Source organism: Astatotilapia calliptera, chromosome 8, assembly GCF_964374335.1.
Source record: "Astatotilapia calliptera chromosome 8, fAstCal68.1, whole genome shotgun sequence".
Classification (NCBI taxonomy): Eukaryota; Metazoa; Chordata; class Actinopteri; order Cichliformes; family Cichlidae; genus Astatotilapia; species Astatotilapia calliptera.
In genome coordinates, this window is record NC_137429.1 from 19,248,157 (window position 1) to 19,267,650 (window position 19,494).

The 19,494-nt window shown below is 42.4% G+C and overlaps 1 protein-coding gene across 1 annotated transcript in view; it reads right to left on the minus strand.

Moving 5' to 3' along the window:
* The window catches only part of LOC113028520 (SH3 and multiple ankyrin repeat domains protein 1-like), a 31,090-nt gene extending 12,145 nt beyond the window's left edge, over nt 1–18,945 (minus strand). Inside the window, exons 1-15 of the mRNA XM_080305565.1 lie at nt 18,095–18,945; nt 14,368–14,571; nt 12,192–12,263; nt 12,007–12,115; nt 11,763–11,914; nt 10,893–11,060; nt 10,547–10,588; nt 9,782–9,898; nt 9,599–9,676; nt 9,388–9,454; nt 9,020–9,195; nt 8,768–8,898; nt 6,584–6,723; nt 6,171–6,284; nt 5,595–5,673 (exon numbers count right to left, since the gene is read on the minus strand). Of these exons, the coding sequence (XP_080161691.1) occupies nt 5,595–5,673; nt 6,171–6,284; nt 6,584–6,723; nt 8,768–8,898; nt 9,020–9,195; nt 9,388–9,454; nt 9,599–9,676; nt 9,782–9,898; nt 10,547–10,588; nt 10,893–11,060; nt 11,763–11,914; nt 12,007–12,115; nt 12,192–12,263; nt 14,368–14,571; nt 18,095–18,550 (2,105 nt within the window). The 5' untranslated portion in view covers nt 18,551–18,945. The remainder of the gene's footprint in view (nt 1–5,594; nt 5,674–6,170; nt 6,285–6,583; nt 6,724–8,767; nt 8,899–9,019; nt 9,196–9,387; nt 9,455–9,598; nt 9,677–9,781; nt 9,899–10,546; nt 10,589–10,892; nt 11,061–11,762; nt 11,915–12,006; nt 12,116–12,191; nt 12,264–14,367; nt 14,572–18,094) is intronic.
* Nucleotides 18,946–19,494: the final 549 nt, after the last annotated feature.

Below are 19,494 nucleotides of genomic sequence, written 5' to 3' on the forward strand. Positions count from 1 at the left end.
TGCAACACATTCTGAAATCACACTGCAGCAAAAGATACTTGGGCTTGTGGATGTCATACAAAAAGCTTTGGTACACAAAAGAGGGTTGATGGGGGGGATACAGTTAGTGTCACAATGGGAGGAATTGTATATGAGATGACATTCCATACTATGGAGTAATCCAGCTAGAGCTGACAAGCACTGGGCCGGGGGGAACAGCACATTAGAAAAATGTGCACATCCACTGATAATGGAAACTTCCAAATGCACCCAAATCGCTGCATTAGCTTTCACCGCCTCTGGCAGCTTTTGCAAGGATACTGCTTCACCGACTCCTGCGCAACCACTACCGGTCATACATGACACTTCAAATTATGTACAAGAAGTCAGACGGGCCTCTAATCCACCCCCCACCATCACAAACAGCTCCTCTTGCTCAAAGACTACAGTCCGAGAACATAGAAACATCGATCACAGGCTTTGGCGATGCAATCTTATTATGAGACGGCTTGAGTAGTGGTTCAGCAAGCTCCTTCATTATTCTATTACCATGTCTGGGACGTTTTGGCCAGGCTGCTTTACAACACTTTCTCTAATACAGGGCCAGTTAAATGGACTCCACACTGCCACACACAGCCACATCTCATGAGTCATTTCTGGACTTGACTTTCTAACAATGTCAATTCACCCTGCCCCTGCTAGAGAGCCCGGGGCTCGAGCAGAGTTGTATGATTAAAGAGGAATTCCAGATATTTCTTTCACAGGCAGCTCATTTTTTGTGTTAGTTTGTGCTGCTTGAGTTAACTCAAACTGACACTCCAACGGAAATCAAATCAAAGGATTTGATTTCCCAAAGAAAAAAAAATGGCAGAACAGTGAGAGAACAGGAAGTGTAGCCTGGTTGAAGAATCGTCCTTATTTATAGTGATAGCTCGACTGCCAAAACATACACTAAAACTGCTCCGGGTAGGCTCAAGGACAGAATTTGTTTTTTCCTGGAAATAAGCTGTTTCGTTCATCCTTCTTTTAAATGGGAAGTTAAAATAAACTGTCTATTTATTTCATGATAAGTACGTGATAAGTACTGAGTAGAGGTAGGATTTTTTTGGCTACAAGGTTGCACACTAACTCTGCCTTCACAAGGGACGTATGAAAAATAATTTACCATGAAAAAGGGACAAAATGTAAAATATTTTTTAGGTTTTAGGCAGCAGATGTGGTGGGGGTTTTTTGTGTGTGTGTTTTTTTTTTATGTCTGGCGAGTTCTCAGTACTCGGTTCTTATGCATATAACCCCGCAAACAATGTTTTGCCTGTGCCTGCGCAACCCGGGTTCAGTGGACTCATGAGCATTGGCTGACGGGCCCGAGGATCCAGACTTTGACATGAAGCTGTAACTTTAGCACTGAACAGACGATCGCTAGTTTCCCCTAGTGAGGTCCATCCCTTGTGTGTTCTCCATCAATGTTACTGTTTCGCCAACGCTCAGCCGCCTTCCAGCCATCTGCTCCTCACACCTCATTCCTTTTTCTCTCACCCTGTCCTCCATCATGCCTTCCCTCTCTGAGGATCAAAGTAACACAGAGTGGGTGGACAGATCCATCGGGCTCTTCATCCATCTACTTGTATAAGGATAACGGGGAAGGGGGGGCACGGCCACAGTTGGTCTTTTGGGGGTTTCTAATTTGCATTGCTGGCTTACAGTAACACACCTGATTCCCTTTACGTATGCAAAGCTATGTAACTCGTCTGTTGCTACAGAGTCCACCACGGCCCAGCCAAGCAGGACCATAAAAAGCACAAACGTCCCTGGTTAATTAGCAGGGCACACTCTCAGTGAACTGGCTGGAATAAAGCTGTAAGCCTACTAGAGACTAGAGTTATTATGTACCCTCCTGAGTCATCCTCTCTTCTATCCACAATCACTGAGAAAAAAAGGGAGCTTTTTTAACCATTCACCTGCTGAATGTACATGCAAATACATAGCTTATGTAGAGACATTACACACACATCACAAGTGAAGCACTTGACAGATGTTTAGTCACACACACACACACACACACGCACACCGTGGATGGAGACATGGTAGACAGATGAAAAGCACACAGATAAATGTGCAGGAGAGACACTCCCACAGCGAGCGCTATGACATACACACTTATATGTGAAAGCCACATATATTTGATTCATTGTATATAGTCACATGCATTCTCACATCAAGAAAAAAGCACGCACACACACAAACATGCAGAGAAATGACCGCTTTTCCCACATTAGAGGGGAAAAAAAACACTCTTTCAATTTACTGACTTTCCCAGTACAGTAAAAATACCACACGTCTCTAATGATACAGTGAGAGACATTGAAAAAATGATATGGGATGTGACAATGGCGTTTTTAAAGCAACAGAAATGTATGGGAAGTCCTGGTGAATTAAAAATATCTGCTTACAGAAATCATGACTCAAAGAGAATGAAATACACCCACACTGTCTGACTGAAATGCATCAATATGTGCTCTCTTTCATGCACTAACACACACACACAAACACACACAGACACACACACAGTGTTCAAAAACGCACGGGAGGAAGACACAGAAATAAACATGCTGCATAGTCTCCATTCAATAGCCACTTCTGTACCACAGATATACACATGCATAGGAACAACACGGATTTAAGACGCACACGCACATATTCGCACACGCACGCTCCAAGAGGCACACACACAGAATACACAGCTTATTAGTCTGTCTTTGAAAAGGCACGGCCTCTCAATAGCATCATCTACCTCTCCCCTCTCTCCATTGTCCTCTCCTCACATCCATAGCCAGCCAATGAATGAGGAAACAGCCGCTACCTGTAAATGAACCACACGCTCCTGTTTCTGGGGCCCAGTGACGGCCACGAAGAAGAGAGGGAGAGAGAGAAATCTCTCTCTCCGCAACCCCCCATTGCCATGTCCCCCCCTCCTCTCTCGCGCGCTCTCCACCACCTCCTCCTCCCTCCTCCTCCTCCTGCCTCCCTCCTCCCGGTCTTCCAGCGAGAGCTCAGCCGGAGAGAGCCGCGAGAGTCGAGGAGAGAGCGAGCGAGAGAGGTGGGGGATGAGAAGGGAGAGAGAGTGCGATGATCTGCACCCTGTGCACTTCAGACAAGAGAAAGACAATGTGTAAGAAAGATGGGGAGAGAGGAAGAGAGTACCAGTGACTATCACAAAAGGGAAAGGATGTATTGTGTGTGTGTGTGTGTGTGTGTGTGTGTGTGTGTGTGTGTGTGTGTGTGTGTGTGTGTGTGTGTGTGTGTGTGTGTGTGCTGGTGGATGGCAAGAAGAGGGTTTGGTTTTTAAATAGGGGGAGACGGAGAGCTGGGTTTCTGGGTTTGTGGGGAGGGGATGCGGGGGATGGGTACAAATGTGAGGCAACACCGGGGAGAGACAGCGCTTTCATTTTCACATCCACTAACTGGTAAATCACAGATATGCTAACAGCTGATTCCCACCCTGGATTTGATCTTGCACACATTTGCCAACTTTGCTCTCACTCCCTCCTATCCTCTAAAACCGAGCTGTCATCACCACACAGGCTAACAAACACTCTCCCTCTCTCCATCTCTCTCTGAAATAGTAATTGACATTCTCCCAAATGCCCAGCTGCAGTGACAGAACATGCTCCGGATCACCTTGCTCTTAATTGAGCACCACTTCACCACAGCTCTGCAATTACGCTTAACCAACTTAGCATAGGTAATGTAACCCCAGTGGCTGCTATTTCCATTTGGAACACAAGCGCATCTGAATTAAAGCGAATGCCTCCTTTTTTTTCCTTTTTTTTTTTTGAATGACACTGAAATCTGCTCAGCACAAGGGCAATGTCAGCTGTAATGCGTTAGCAGCTATAAAACCCCGAGACGGGGGACCAGTGAGTCCTTCTCGCTGTAGCCCAGGGATCTAACCAGCACTTGGTGCTTCAGCCTCCTCATGACTCATCAGCAGAATGATGTATGTACACTCAGAGACGTAGGCATTTTCACATTCACTTGCACACCAACTCTAAGCAAACATACGCAGCTTCACAACACACAACCTTCGATGCCAAGGGATGAGGTTGCTGCTTCAGAAGAAACTCTTCCTTTATTACAGCATTATTGCTCTCAGTGAATGTGAGCAACAAGAGCATGTGGATGGAAGAATGAAAGAGACAAACGCATTCGTGTCGTGGAGTTAAAAAGGGGCAGGGCTAAAAAATGACACCGCTGCTCTTTGTTCTTTTTAAGCGTTGACGCGTTCACATAGCACAATAGAGAACAAGTGCTGTTCAGGATCGGCAGAAAACTGCTGAGAACTGACACACACAGACGCACACACACTAAACACAGCAGGGGGAACAAGTGTGCACACATGCTTCGCGCATAAGAACCTCCCTTTAACTAAAAAACAGCATTGTGATGACTGTTTCAATCACCTAGACCGGCCTCACGGTCTTGCCTTGCAACAGTTTGCTTGCTGCCCACACTGAAGTGGCAATCCACAACTAGAGCCACGTCGGAGGCTGTAGCCAATCAGGATTAGATTAATATTATTTTATTAATTTTTATTTTCTATTTCCTAAAACCAGCATGCACTTTGTGGGAGGTTGGGGACAGCTCAGAATAAACACTATCAACTTGAAATTTACAGCACTTTAGACTTTAAAGTGGACGTATTATGCATTTTGTTATTTTCTGCCATATATAAACTCTTACAATGACTGATGCTCACATTAAGTATCACCCAAGATCTAAAAATAAGGTCAGCATACAAAATATGGACAACAGCATCAGGCCACACCTGTTAATCTTTGAACTCAGGTGATTTCATTGGTGTTGCCACACCAGGCCACACAGTCTGCTGAATTTGAGTGTGCATTTCAGAACCACAGCAGTGTAAATCTGTCGACCGGGGTCACCGAGTGCTGACACGCATATGCTGTAACTGCATTTAACTGTGTCAAACCTTCTCTTGCATTAACATAGGCACATCAGTCTACCCTCGGAGCTTCGTAGCATGGGTTTCCATGGCTAAGCAGCTCCTGTAGGTGTAATCTGCAGGTCGCTTTTTCCATATAACATATGTGCTGTGATCCATATGAGCCAAAAGCTCTGACTTCAGACTGCTCTGCTCCTCTGTGTTCTAAAGTTTTTCTCTACTCTTGGATCTAGATTAGATCATTGAGATCAGAAAACCCCAATATGGTCATCTCAGGCACACAGCTCTGGCTCTGAGCACAAAAGTGTCACCCACCCACTTTCTTTTGCAGCAAATCAGAAGAAAGTTGGCTCAATGATAGAAGTCTCAAAAAGGCCTTAAAGGAGCTTGTTTGATGAGATAATGGATGAATTGAGGTGCTGGAACAAGACCCTGAATAGGATAAATATGGATTATTTTGAGCTTTGAATCAAACAAAGCTACTCTAGTAGCGTCCAAGAATAAAAGGATAGTGCAATCCAGATTAAACACCACAATTTGATTTTAAGACTTGATTTCCTGATCGATTAAAACACTTTCCACCCCATCTCACTCAATGACTAATACCCTTTTTGCACAGAATATGAAAGTCACAGCAGCATTTTCTTTGTACCTGGGGCCATCAGTGCCATCGTAGGCTCCAACGGTGACGTTACGGAAGAGCTTCCTCTTGGCTTTCTCGCTGCGCGTCTCTGCAAGGAAGGCACATGCAGGCAAAACATATGTCCAATTCAAACATTCAGCTACCGCCATGACACCTTCTCTGTCTTTGTGCTGAAGTGTTGTGTCGTCAGCAGTCAAATGCATTTACACCCTGTTTTTGTCTCCTCAGCGTGGCATATGGTTTGCTTCTTGTGTGAGCAGCTGTGAAAATAGAAGACAAGTGAATAACTCTGCTGCACATGCATGTAGCACTGGTCGTTACCGAAAGCACCAACTACTGAACATGAGTGTGACATGTGGGTGTTACAACAGTTTAAAAGATAATTCCAGCCTAAGGAAATATGCAACCCGTTTTCTAGCTTGTCCCTTCACTAATCCATGTACTATATGTGCGTGTGTGTTTATTAACCCTCCTTTTGACATACTTAACATGAATGAGTAATCGTCTTCTCCCATCAGGCACAGCACTGCTGTATGTTAGCTTTACAATCAGTCTCCAGAACATTCAATTTGGTGCTTATCTCACCTGGTCGATTGTCTTTGCTGGGAGCTGGTACCTCTTGCACACAGTCCGAAGGAAACCAGCCAGTGCGTCCTTTCACTGTTCCCTCCCAGTATCCACCCTCTCCTACACTTAACACTGAAACAGACAAAAGGACAGAAATATTTTACATTTTTGTTGTGATGAACTGGGATGCTGATCCTATTCATTTCACTTTTTTCGGCAAACCTCTTTCCTTCTCATCTACATCTCCTCTAAACAACAGCCTAAATTTTTATTCAGTAAACTATATCGCAGCAGCATGACTAGAAATTTATATAACAAAGAATTACTCAAATATTGCCCTGCTAAACAATAACATGACACGATTCCACTGGTTACTTCTACTCAGAAGAGTAGAAATTGTTCAGCATGTGAAAATTCTGAGCTTTTCTCACCTTTGACTTTGTCCCCCTTGTTCAGCGAGAGCTCTCGGTCTCCACTGGCAGAGTGGGCACGAGTGGCCACGTACACTCGTCCTGGAACTGCGCTGTACATGCGCTTCATCTGACCCCCACCGCCACCCGCCGAGGTCGCACTGCAGAAAGACAAGCGCAGTGAGTGCATTAGAAAACCAAGAGATAAGACTGAGTGGCACACTGTGGAAAAACAAATGAGACAACATACAGCCTGTCAGGCCACATCAGAGACAGCTGAGTCATGCTAATCTGTCATACCAACAGTAAGATTTTATTCTGTGCTGGTGTATTTACACAACAGCGTCTAGTATTTAGCATGACAGGTGCATACTGTAGAAACTCCTTCCCTTCATTTTGCACAAAACTAATGATATTAGTTATATATATAGTTTGTCTAACATTTAACTTCATAAATTTCTGTCACTATATTTCAGAATTTGACACATCACATGCATCAAATACTATTATTTTTTTCTTATCACCAGGGATTTATTCTTTCATTTTTGTCCAGTGGTTGAGTCACTGCTTTGACCCGATCAACATTTCTGATGTTGGAAGGGTAGAATAGAATGAATGATTAAGCACATCTAATAATTATCCATCCATCCTTCCATCCGTCCATCCTCTTCCACTTATCCAATTCAGGGTCATGCTGGAGCCTATCTCAGATGCCTTAGGATGAGAGGCAGGGTACAGCCTGGATAGGTCACCAGTCTGGCAGGGCTCATTATAACACCAGTTTATGATATTGGTCAGTACTAGTCAGTTACCAGCAAAATACATTCAGTTCTAATGGTGCTGCTGCACTTATTTTTAGTTCTAACACACAAATCAAACAAGAGTACAAACCTCCGCCAAGACAGCTCACTCTCTGGGCAGTATTCACTTTTAAGGGAATGGTATTATATTTTGTATCTATTCATTTCATTTTTTAAACAAACTTTAAGTAGTTTTTAGTGCAATAAAAATCAAAAGGACACTTTGTATTATACTAAAGTATGTCTGTGTAGGTTCTCAGTGATTCAGGTCATGGTAGAAATAATTCTAACTAACTTGGGAGCTCATTGTCTTTCTCTTGACAGTACCTTCTTTAAAGATATGACACATTTTGAGGTCAACTTGAAATAATGTGAAGTGTAAATATGAAATCAGAGGTCAAATGAAACATGAAATTTGGATGTACACTTATTATATTTTTTTAGAGATTAGAGATAGATATTTAGAATCCCCATATAACAGGATCCTTTCCTAAATGTTGTTGGTAGAAACAAAGGCAGTAGAATTTGAAGCACAGTTTTAAAGATAAAAAACATTTTATGAAACTTTGACCTTACTTGACCTGAAGGAAGAGGTCAGAAGTTTGAAGCAAAGTGATATTTAGAATCCCTATTTGTCTATGTTGTCAATACAAATGAAAGCAAGACACATAATTTATAATAGCTCTGTATAGCATTATTATCACTTTGATCTTCAGATCAATTTATTGACCTTGAAAGAGAGGTCGGAGGTCAAATGTAACATGATATTTTAAATCTTTATATGTTACTTTTGGTATGTTGACAATACACATTTATTATATTAGAATGATAGTTTCTAAGTTTTAAGCCTTTTTATCCGCTTTGTTTTCTACCTTGAAGACTTTGGTGGATGTAAGCCAAATTATAATTAATTGTAATGGGACCCCACTCTACATCCCTACAAAGTTTTATCATAAGTCATGCAAAATGTTTCGCTTTATTGTGTTTACAGACAAAAAGAAATGACACGCACGCAATGCTACCAAAGCCACAACCTCTTTAGTGGAGGTAAATATAGACAATAGTAAATATGCACATCGTGAGATTGTTAGTTTCTTATATAGTTGCTAACCATAACTTAAAGAACTTGTGTGCTTAACTAAGTCTTTTTTACATTTTTAAACCTTCTTTTTTAAGGTAAAGTGAATGTATCCTAAATTTCTTTTGTTTACACAAAAACGCCGATTTATACCACATATAAACAAATGTGACCTTCTTGCAATTGCAAATAGTAAAAGGTATGCATCTGAGACATAAATAGTAATTTCTTTGCATGCAGCTAAAGATAATTGGAGATGACTGACTTCCTACTGTTGGATGGCCTGAAAGGACCTAGTCAGATTAAGATCCCAGCAGGCTTCTTTACCCCTGTCTGCCTCGTGGCTGCCTGTGCCTCTCCTCTGTGTCACTTTGGCCTCCTCTCCCTCTGGAGGGTGAACGGGTACGAGTTCTGGGGCTGCTGGAGCTTCTCATACCCACTGAGGCCCTGCGATGACCCTGCAAAAAACAGCCCCGCAGAGAACGTCAGTATTGATCATTTCAGATGATGAGAAATCATCAAGCGAGCTACTATTACAAAAGATCAAAACATGGACATCCACCTAATGCTGGACAGTACCTGTCCTGGGTTGGGATTGGTCGCAGCCTTGTTGGGCAGGGCCAGAGGGTCAGACTGGGTCATGGTGTTATCACTATTAGCACGCAGTAGGGGGTGGGAATGAAGCAAAGGGAGGGGCAGTGTGTGGGAACTTTCTTTTCGCTTTGGAACAAACTTTGGTGACTCTAAAAACGGCACTAAAGACATAACATGATGCAGAGGTTTGGTGTGACGGTACAGGTGAATATGTGAGGTGTGACAGGATGAAAGGGAGGGAGAAAACAGGTACATTGTTAGGATTATATATTTGGGAAAGAGCAAGGCAGACAGGTGTTGGGAAGTGACGTTTGAAAGTCCCTGCAGAAGAAACAGTTGCCAGGGAATCTTACCTATATCAGAGTCTTTGTGGTTTTTGATGATTTCCCCGAGTTCAAAATGACCAGACAAAACAGCTAGCTGCAAACAACGAAGACAAACTGAAATATTATTTGTTCCAGCAGGTCAAAGCTACTCTACAAATGCAATTTCACTCTGCAGACAGAATAATAAAAAAGCAAAACATGTTCCTCAAAACTCTGGATTATTTTTTAAAACATTTACCTGAAACGGGGTCTGACCATGCTTGTTCTTCGCCTCCTTATTCGCCCCCCTGTACAGAAGAACACGGACGCAGCTTTCCTGGTGATTCAGAGAGGAAAAGGAATCGGTTAACATCTGTAGAAGATATAACAGCAAACATTATGGTAATAATAGTTTAATAAGGGATCTTTTTGCCATACTTGCCTTGTTGTACAGGGCAGAAATGTGAAGCGCAGTGTTCCCTGAGGCATTTTGAGAAGTGGTGTCTGCCCCATAAAACAGCAGATGCTCCAAGTGTTGTGCAAAGCCATTCTGGCAAGCCTTTTAATGTCAAGAGTATGATAGAAATATCCCCAATATTATAAAGTATAGAAGTACACAAGTTGGACTAAAGAGAATGGTTTCAAACGGGATAAGGAGAAGATGGTGTAAGAGAATAGGGAAGAAAATGAAAGACATTGAAAAAAGAGATACGAAAAATAGGGGAAGGGGAAATCTGTCACACAGTAGTCTAACAGAAAACAAAGAGGTGAGAGCAAATTACAATTCACCACAGTGGAAAAGAAAGGGAACAAAAGCCATTAAAACGACAGAAATGAGCCTTCAGCAGCCTGAGAGGTTCCCTCATATTTTTCTGCAGGGATTAAAATATCACAAGATACGTACAAAGTAAAGAAAACACAGAGCACGGCAAAACCAAAATAAAATACCATGACAACCGGCTTGCAGTGCAAACACAAATTTCCCAGAATGTCACAGAGACATAATGTAGGCAATGCACACATATCTACGCTGAGAGAAAGAGCTAAGATACAATGCTCTTTCTGCACTGGACTCATCTCAAGATGAGCGAGACGTGAACGGGTTCGAGGAAACAGTGTGGTCACCTCATTCCCTTTTGGTTTATTTACGTAATAGTCACAGCATGGCTTTCTGTTAGGGATGAAGGGATGGTGGGATGAAGGGTACCTTATGTATTTCTTCCATTCCAAACTCCTCTTCATCCCTGTGCTATGGAGAGAGAGAAGGAGGGGAGGAAGGAGAGAGAATGGAGAGACGAGTGAGGAAGGCAAGGAGGAGAGAGGTGTGAGAAAAGGCTGAGAGACACTGAAGGTGATGGTAGATCACATCAGTCACATAAATAAGAAAGGGAAATGTTGGTGCATTGCTTAAGTTAACATGAAGGAGACAGAAACCAGACGGGATTTAACTATGATGAAACAGACATGATGAAAACTGTGAATCGTGGGAATCTGCAAAGAGGCGCACAGGGTGATTGATTTGCATTTGTAGCTGATTAAAAATCTAAGCTTACCTGATGGGATTCGTCCCAGCCGTTCTCGTCCCTTGTGCCCAGCTTTGCCCTGTAATAGAGCAAGGTCTCACAGCAGGAAGTTTCACCCCCTGTCAGCACAGTGTGGTACAGCGGGGTCAGGCCACAGCGGTCTTTGGAGTCTGGAGATGCTCCGAGGGACAAGAGAGCCTGGCAAGTTGACACACAGAGGGCAAAGAACAAGGATTATTTTAACCAAGTGTGTGTGAATGTGTAGAGTAGTAAAATATAACAAAGGCTTAATAGATTTTCTTCACAGCGATTATTAAATCAAATACTAAAACAATGCAACAGGAATATGAAATGTTACAGATAGTTCTTATATAAGTACATCACATGTACCATAAGTGCATGTGGTACAAAGTTATTGTGATGAGTGGGGGTGGGGTGTATATGTATGTGCGTGTGTGTATGGTGGAGGTGGTGTTGTCTATATAATAATAATTTTAAAAAAGGAGAAGAGAAAGAAATGTTATCACAATTACACACATTACAAAGCATTCGGTGTGTGACTAAACCCGCAGCTGAGGCAATTCTCAGAACTACAAAAGAGGAAAATTCTCGTAGTTTATTCAAAGAAAAGGAACAGCGCTCACAAGTGTACACTAACCAATAAGAACGCGAGAGACATAAAGCCAAGAGAAAACCACTTAGAAATTATTATCATATGACCCACCTCTGTAATTATCTTCAAAGGTAACAGCCTGTTTCCATGGGGCATTTATGCTATTTTGCTTTTATCCTTTAATTAGAATCATTATTCCGTTTTAATTTATTTTGTCCACACCGCCCGCTCTACTTGAGTGTGTTTGTACTCTGCATGCGTGTGACTCTAACTTTTTTAGCCCTTACCAGCAGCCCAGCGTGATTGTGAGCCCTAACAGCTTTGTGCAGGGCCGTCATGGCGTCTCTGCTTCTGAAGTCCAAGTGAGCGCCGCCCTGAACCAGGACCCTGATGCCCTCCACCGACAGGCCAGACTGCATGGCCACAGTGAGGGGGGTTTCTGACCCACAGAGAAGGTGAGAATGAAAGTTCACCCTCGTATGCTCTTGATATTGCTAAATATTACTGGCAAAGAATAAAGGTAAAACTCACCTCCGGTGTCAGGGTCGTGAAAGTTCGGATCAAGACCTTTATCGAGGACTTTTCCCATTTTGTCTATTGCTCCGGTCTGAATGTAATCCAGAAATTTCTTCAGACTGGCCTGAGTGTAGGGAAAGATGTTGCTGAATGCAATTAAGCACAACAAAGTTCAAAAAACACACAAAAAAAAGAAATACCTTTGTGCTGAGTTTAGCGAGAGCCTTTTCATCCAGATTGGTCTGTTTATAGACTCTGGTTTTGTACCTAAACTGAAGACCGGAAAACATAGCACACATGAAAATGAGGATGATGGTACTTAGCTGTTCAGTTTCTTGGTGACAGCCTACACTGGAGGATATAACAAAATGATTACAATTTGTGCTGTGAAACCGTAGTTCAGAGAAAGCACCATTATTCTTGTCAGATGTTGCTGAACTCTCGCTGTTTCCAGAGATCTGTTCTCCCACTCGGAGTCGCTAGAATGACTCCATAATTGGCTTCTTTAAAATATTTGTGTCAGATTTGTTTTTACGTTTTGGGAAAAGGCTAAAAATGGTTAACTCTTCAGCCTCACAATGTAATAAGTTGGATTTGATGTTTCAATTATGATAATTTAAGCGCAAGCAAAGTGATGCAAATGAGCGGCTTGCGCGCACAGCTTTAGAAAGGATCTAGGGAAGGGCTCTATTAAGTTGGATTAATGATTAATGAGGGCTTTTTTTCCACAATGCGTTGGTTAAGGTTTGATTAATGACATTTAAAATAATAATACTATTAATGCAGTTTTCTTTAAATCACACTGACAAGATTAATTTATCATATAAGGTGATTTACATCTCAGGAACTGACAGATTGCACATTAGTCCCTCATTACACTGATTATATGCCCCACTGCGTTATTCTAAGACTGGTTTCTCACAGAGTAAAAGGGTCTGAACGCACTGCAAACTGCTCATTTTAAAATATTTTTTCTATTGTTTTCCACTGATGTTCTTGTGTTGAGGCAGCAGAGTGTTAATGTGTCGTATTCTTAATGTCTCTATTTTGGAAGGAATAAAGATCAGAAGGGGAAAAAACATCAGCCTAAAATTTGTTCTTGAACAGATGAGACTAATGAGTGTACTGTGTTTGGCTGGTTTTGCTGTTTTTACTTGGAAACCACCTGACTGGGTGTGTAGTCCTCACACCAAATCAGTTAACAGCTGAGGAGCTTTGAGGTAAGAAATTTCTGTCTAGCAGCTCAGAGCTGAGCTGCACCTCGCACTATGCCCCAGAAAACCAAGTAAAGATGGGTTTAGCAGCCACAATACAAAAGCAATCAGCCCTAAAAGTCTCAGTAAAACAACTGCAGCAGTACAACAGGAGCTAACAGGTAGATGTACTTAGTGGAACAAATGCGTTTTTTTAACTGATACTTATAATACATTCTGTTTGTTTCTACTTCCTTTAATATGACTTCCCTTACCATGACTCTAACTGACTCTGTCTTTACTTTAGTGTCAAAAACGCCTAAACTCTATGCAGTCTGCTGTGGGGTGTGTGGAGAGTGCAGTTACAAGGCCTCATCAGTATGCAGACAGGACCCCATCTCAAACGTTTCGAGAAATATAAACATTCTAATTTGAAGCTAAACTTTTGAGCTAAAGAAGATGCTCTTTCCAGCCCCGCCCAACTCAGCAGCACATACAGGAGCTGAGCCACCAGAGGGCACTGTGAGATAATTGTATTACACCAGGAAACCTCAGATTCATGCTGTCTCACAACCCACTTACCAAAAAGCCAGGCAATACAATGTAATTAGCAGGTTACATAATATACGTAATGCATTTAAATCCATCCAGTTTTGTAAGGATTTCATTTACGCAGTCCACTCACTCTGTGATGCAGGGGGATTCTAATAAACACAATGCAATTTGGAGTTGCCTGCAATTAGAGACTTTCTTTACTCAGTTATGAGAAAAAAAAGTTTCAGAGTATCATACAGGATACTTCATTTCTCTACAGAAAGTACAAATCATTAAAAACATATCTGTATTTACGTTTGCTTTTTTGATCACTAATTTTTAGCAAGATTATTCAAAACCCATAAAAGAATCTATACAACACCACTGTAGAGTAATAATAAGTGCACTTAGGTCACAACTTCTGTAAGTTTAGCAGGAATTAGGGGAATCTGATATTTGATTACTTCCAGCTGAAGAACTACAAATACATCATCACGGTTCTGAGAAATGAAATTGTTTGCAGTACAACAATATTTATACAAAAATCAATCAATATTAGATTTGACATCATTTTACATCATTTTAAGAAAGAGAGAAACAAGTGATGCTCTAAGGGGGGCTTACACTGGGTCACAGCTCCCTTTCCTACCTCCAGGTACGGCACCCCTTTCTCGAAGGACTGTGAGTAGTCTCTCAGGGGTCTCTCCTCCTCCAGGAACTTGGCGTCCCGTCCCTCTCCAGCTGGCTGGAAGAGGCCATAGTTGTAGACGTCCCATAGGGACTCACTGAGGGAGCAGATGATCTGCTGCTTAGCGTTCCACACTGTGCAGTCCTGATCAAACTGGAGACATCTCTGTCAGACAATGGACAGGACAGGGGCGGGGTTAGAGGGCGTACTAAGGTTGAAACAGTGGTTAAAAATATACAGGTTTTACAGCTGTTGTAGTGTACCTCTGTCAAAACATTTTTAATGGATATTTTCAGTGCTTTGAGCACCAAGAACAACCTAGTGTTTCAAATCAGATGTTGATGAGCCCAGTTAGCTGTCTGTACGTTAGATAACTTTACAGGATGCCCTTGTGGATCGCTAACTGCACTATAGTGCTGCAGTGTTTTTGTTTTTGGATTTAGGACAGGATCCCCTGAGTCTAGATGTGGATGGTGATGAAGACTGAGAGTGAGGTAGAGATGGAAACGAGGTAGGTTGCATGAATGAGAGTCTGAAAGGAAGAATGACAGAGCACTGAGATTTAAACCACGCAGAGCGGTGGCTGATTGACTCAAAGAAGGTAAATAAAAAGATGGCTGGACTAGTGTAATGATGTAAGTACTGAGAGCGTGGGAAAGTCATAACGATGTAAAGAACAGACTAGAAGCTGATCTTCCTTATTGAACTTATACATAAGTTTTATCTCCAGTCAGCACTCGTTACAGCCAAGATATGCAGAAGAGCATGTCTGAATGCACACCCCATCAAACTTTCCAACAGAAGACTGGAAAAGCATTTCCTTGTTTAATGAGTCCCATCAGTCCTGTCTTGTATTAACTGTTAAGGTAATGGTGTGGAGAATATTTTCTCAGAGCACTTTGGCCCCCTTAGTAACAACCGAGCATTATTTAAACACCGCAGCCTGTCTGCAGTCCTTTTATGACCACAGTCTACCTAGTCTCCGATGGCTGTTTCCAGCAGGACAACACGTATCTTGAACTACTTTCTTCAACATGACCCTGAGTTCACTCACTGTATTCAAATTGCCTCCAAAGTCATGGGTGTGAAGCTGACAAATCTGCAGCAGCTGTGTGGCGCTATCATGTCAATATGGAGATCTAGATCTCTGATGAATGTTTTAACCACTTTGTTGAATCTGAGCCAGGAAGAATTAAGGCAGTTCTGAAGGCTAAAAGGAGTTTGTGCATGATGAATGTATATGAGTGTGACGTGCAAAATATGAATGCATTACTTTTAATGAATCACCTGCCACATTCATGAATTATAAGATGACTCATTCTGTCCTTTTAGTCTGTGGTATCAGGTTATTTGGATCTATTTCACTTTCATTTTATACCCTATTTTTTGATTTTCTCTGCTAATAAAGAAGTAAAACTCACATGCATAGATAAATATTTTGCTATTTCCTCCTTGTCCAGTTTACTCCATTATCCAGAAGAGTAGGAGCAAACTTTGTGGATACACCCAAAGGCTACAATTACAAAACACCTCGGATGTATTGTGTGTGTGTGTGTGTGTGTGGATTTCCTAACATGATTTCACTGTGATTGTTGCATTGTCCATTTCCTCATATTCTCCCATTTCTGTGCAGTTCCACAGGAAAGACATCTTTCTGGACCTGGAGCTCGAGCTGATTGGAAGCTTGAACAGCAGGAGAGCTGAGACGTGTGAGAGATGTATGTATCCATACTATTGTTCCATTTCAGAGGGCTGTGAGTAAAACTGCACAGCTCAGCACACTTCCATGTCCCTTCTGCCCCCCTCGAGCCCGCACTCTGTTTGATAGTGTAGCAAACTCTATTGGCATGGCAACCAGTTCATTAGTGGAGGCAGGCACCCGTTGCCGTAGCAATGTCTTGGTGGTCCCTGGGAGGTTAACCACATGATAGGGATGAGCATGACTGTGTGTATGTGCATGCATATAAGTGAGCTATAAACTGTCTGTGTGTGTCTTCTTATTGGAGTGCACTTGTGCAGTGTAGTGGTTTTTCTTGTGTGTGTGTGTGTGTGTGTGTGTGTGTGTGTAACAGAGATAGAGTGGCTAATCCCTCTGAGTGAGGTCTAATGTAATGTATACTGTATATAACAGTGCTGCTTCTCTCCTCATCGTTTCTTCTTTAATGCAGTTTTCCTGAGATGTTTCTGGCAGTTTTTATTATTTAGATCTTCAGTGTGCACTATTACAGCACATATTTTCCTCTCTTTTCATCCTTTCCCCCCCTTTCTTCAGTCTGTCTAAGTAGCTCCTAATATTCAGCCCCTCTCTTTATCCCTTTTTAATTCTGTTCAATAATACTTCAGCTTCCGGGTTTGCAGTGCCGAGTGTTTGTCAGTGATGTGTGGATCTCGGTACGCTGCCTGTGGCTGATGGAAACCTGAGAACAGAGACGCCTTCCACATATTTCTTCCCTTCGACAGTCACTCACTTCCTCAGCTCTCCCAAAACTCATTAAAAACCTATTAAATAATTAGCAATTACTGTTGTATTGAGGGCAGATTAGCTGACATGTAGAACAGTCGGCATGTTCAGGGAGTTGAAAATGGAGAAAGGAGGATGGGGGAGGGGTTACAGTGGGGCACCCATTCTCACCTGGATATGGTGCGTGTGGGCTGGCCAATTCTCGCCTGCTGCCACCGTAAGGCTGAGAGCTGCTTCAAAGTGTGAAATGAGACTAACTTCAGTTTTGGAAGCTAATTATGACCACCTGACCCAAGGCAGATGCTTGCATGGTGTTGTTGACTGAATATGTTTTCCCTTGCAGGGTGCTCAGCACAAGCTGAGCTCTGTGTGAGTTCCTACTTCCCTTTGGGACTCATCTCTGAGCCCGCGGGATAACTGGAATGGAAAAGCCTTGAAATTAGAAATGTGCTTCTACAGTTGTGCACACTGTTTGACTTATATAAAAAAATTGTATGCTTCAAGCCACCCATGCAGTGTTTTCTGTGAATAATTTGAAACAGACATAGAATCAGCAACGCATCAGTATTATTTGACGTGTTTTAACTCAAAGGATGGAAAACGGCTGGATTTTAGAAGAGAAGCGAGAAGGGAGGGAAGCAAATCAAAAGACAGGAAGAAAACTGAAAAGCTTCTGAGTTTTAGGGGAGGTAATAGCGAAGGAGGTGACCAAAGCCCAGTGTTCAGCTCTCATTAAATGGCTGTTGTCCTTTTCTTTTTTTTAATAGTCACAAATGTAAAAAATACATTTTTGGAGCTTTTTGTCTGCAGTTGGTCATAACATCAGAATCAGAAACAGCAACATTAACTAAATGTATACCTGCCTTAATGGTTTAAATAGCCTGAGATATTATTTTTGAAATTCTGTTTGTCACATTAAAGCTCTCTGTCTCTGAGGCAGTAATACCAGGGAGACTTGGCTTGAACTACTTCCTCATTTGGAAAGACCTCCAGTGCAGTGTGAGGGAGACTTCTTTCTTTTTCTTTTTTCTTTGACAGGGAGAACTAAACTTTTAAACTGTTTGATTTGGACTGGTTTTGACAAGTTTTTTTCTTCAAAAAATTCTGCTTCAGCTACTTTATTCACTTTTAAATGATCAGTCAAGAAGCTCCAGGGACGGCTGTGCGGGCCTCAGCCTTTCATGAATTTCACACACACGTTACGAGCAGTGTCTTTGATGCACCTACTGTTTGTTTGATGTCGGGGATTCCAATGCGGAACACCATCATGGTCAAGTAAGTGTCCTCCAGTGGAGCCACTGTGGTCATGCTGCGCTCCATGAAGGCTCGTTTCTTTGCTGCCATGAAATACTGCTGCTTATTGGCAGCTTGATGATGTAGCGGGGCTATATTGGGCATGTAAGGGATCCCCCTGTTGCCGTGATTGCCCGGCCTCAGCGGCCGATCTACTCTCTGTCGACCGACCACAATGGCTGCTGGTTTCACCACCTCACCGCCTTTCCCTTCCCAGGATTGTCGTCCTCCTGTCATCTCCTTTTCCTCCAGATACTCTAGTCGTCCATTCTCCATGTCACGTTCACCTTCTTCTTTTCTGTTTTCTCTTCCCTGCTCCTCTTCCTCCTCCTCATCCTCCCCATCTTTGTCATCCTGACTGGGATAAAAGTGCTCATTATTTCCCAGCATCCTTTGCTGTGCAGAGGTCACTGCAGAGAGGGCTGAGTGATCTAGCTGTCATGGAGACAAAACATGGCTATCCCATGAGACTGGCTTCATCCTTAGAAACATGCTGTAGGGGAAAAAGGCAGAAAAGGGAGTAAATGTCGGTCATTTGACTCGTATCTTTGCTTTGATTGAGAGAGTGAACTTAGTAATGCTGGAATATGAGTAATTCAAGTACATAAAAGACACGTGCAGTAATAGAAAATCTAGCCACTGGCAATGCTAATAAGTCCACATGTGTGAAATAGCACAGAGCTGGTCCACATTTTCCATTTAGCCACTGGGAATGCGTCTGGGAATAGCAGACTTATGAAAGACAGGCTAAATATAAACTCTGTGAATTTGCATCACAGGTTTTCTGCAGGAGGGAGTGAGTTGGAGATGCGATCTAGCATCACACGAGGTCAAGATCATTGGTATTTTGTGACAATGGAGGAGACCTATGTTTGAGGCACAGCCCAGGGCTAACAGCTAAATGTGCGCTTCTTAAAGGAAAATTCCACCCTTGCACTCTGTTACTGTTAAATACAATTTAACTCGTTGACCTTGCCCTATCCCTCATCCTTGACAGCCTGTTTTCATTCCCAAGCTGGTGGCATTTCCAAATTTCACACGAGGTCTCCTGTGCCATGAAGTAACAGGTTTAGGAAACAAGGTGGCAGGTGTCTTATCTGGATGCTTATAAAGAGCCCCTTGGTGTCTGTGCTAAATCACGGGGTAAACATCATTTTCTTAACTTTTCCTAATCGTAACCCTTAGTGCAGGATTTGACACCCTTGGATGCAAACGTGTTGACCTCCAGCATGTCTGCATGGTTCACCAACAGGATATGAAGGATAGGATGGCTGGCAGTATACTCCAGATTAGAAATGGTGTTTTTTTAATAAGCATGAATCTGCACAACATCC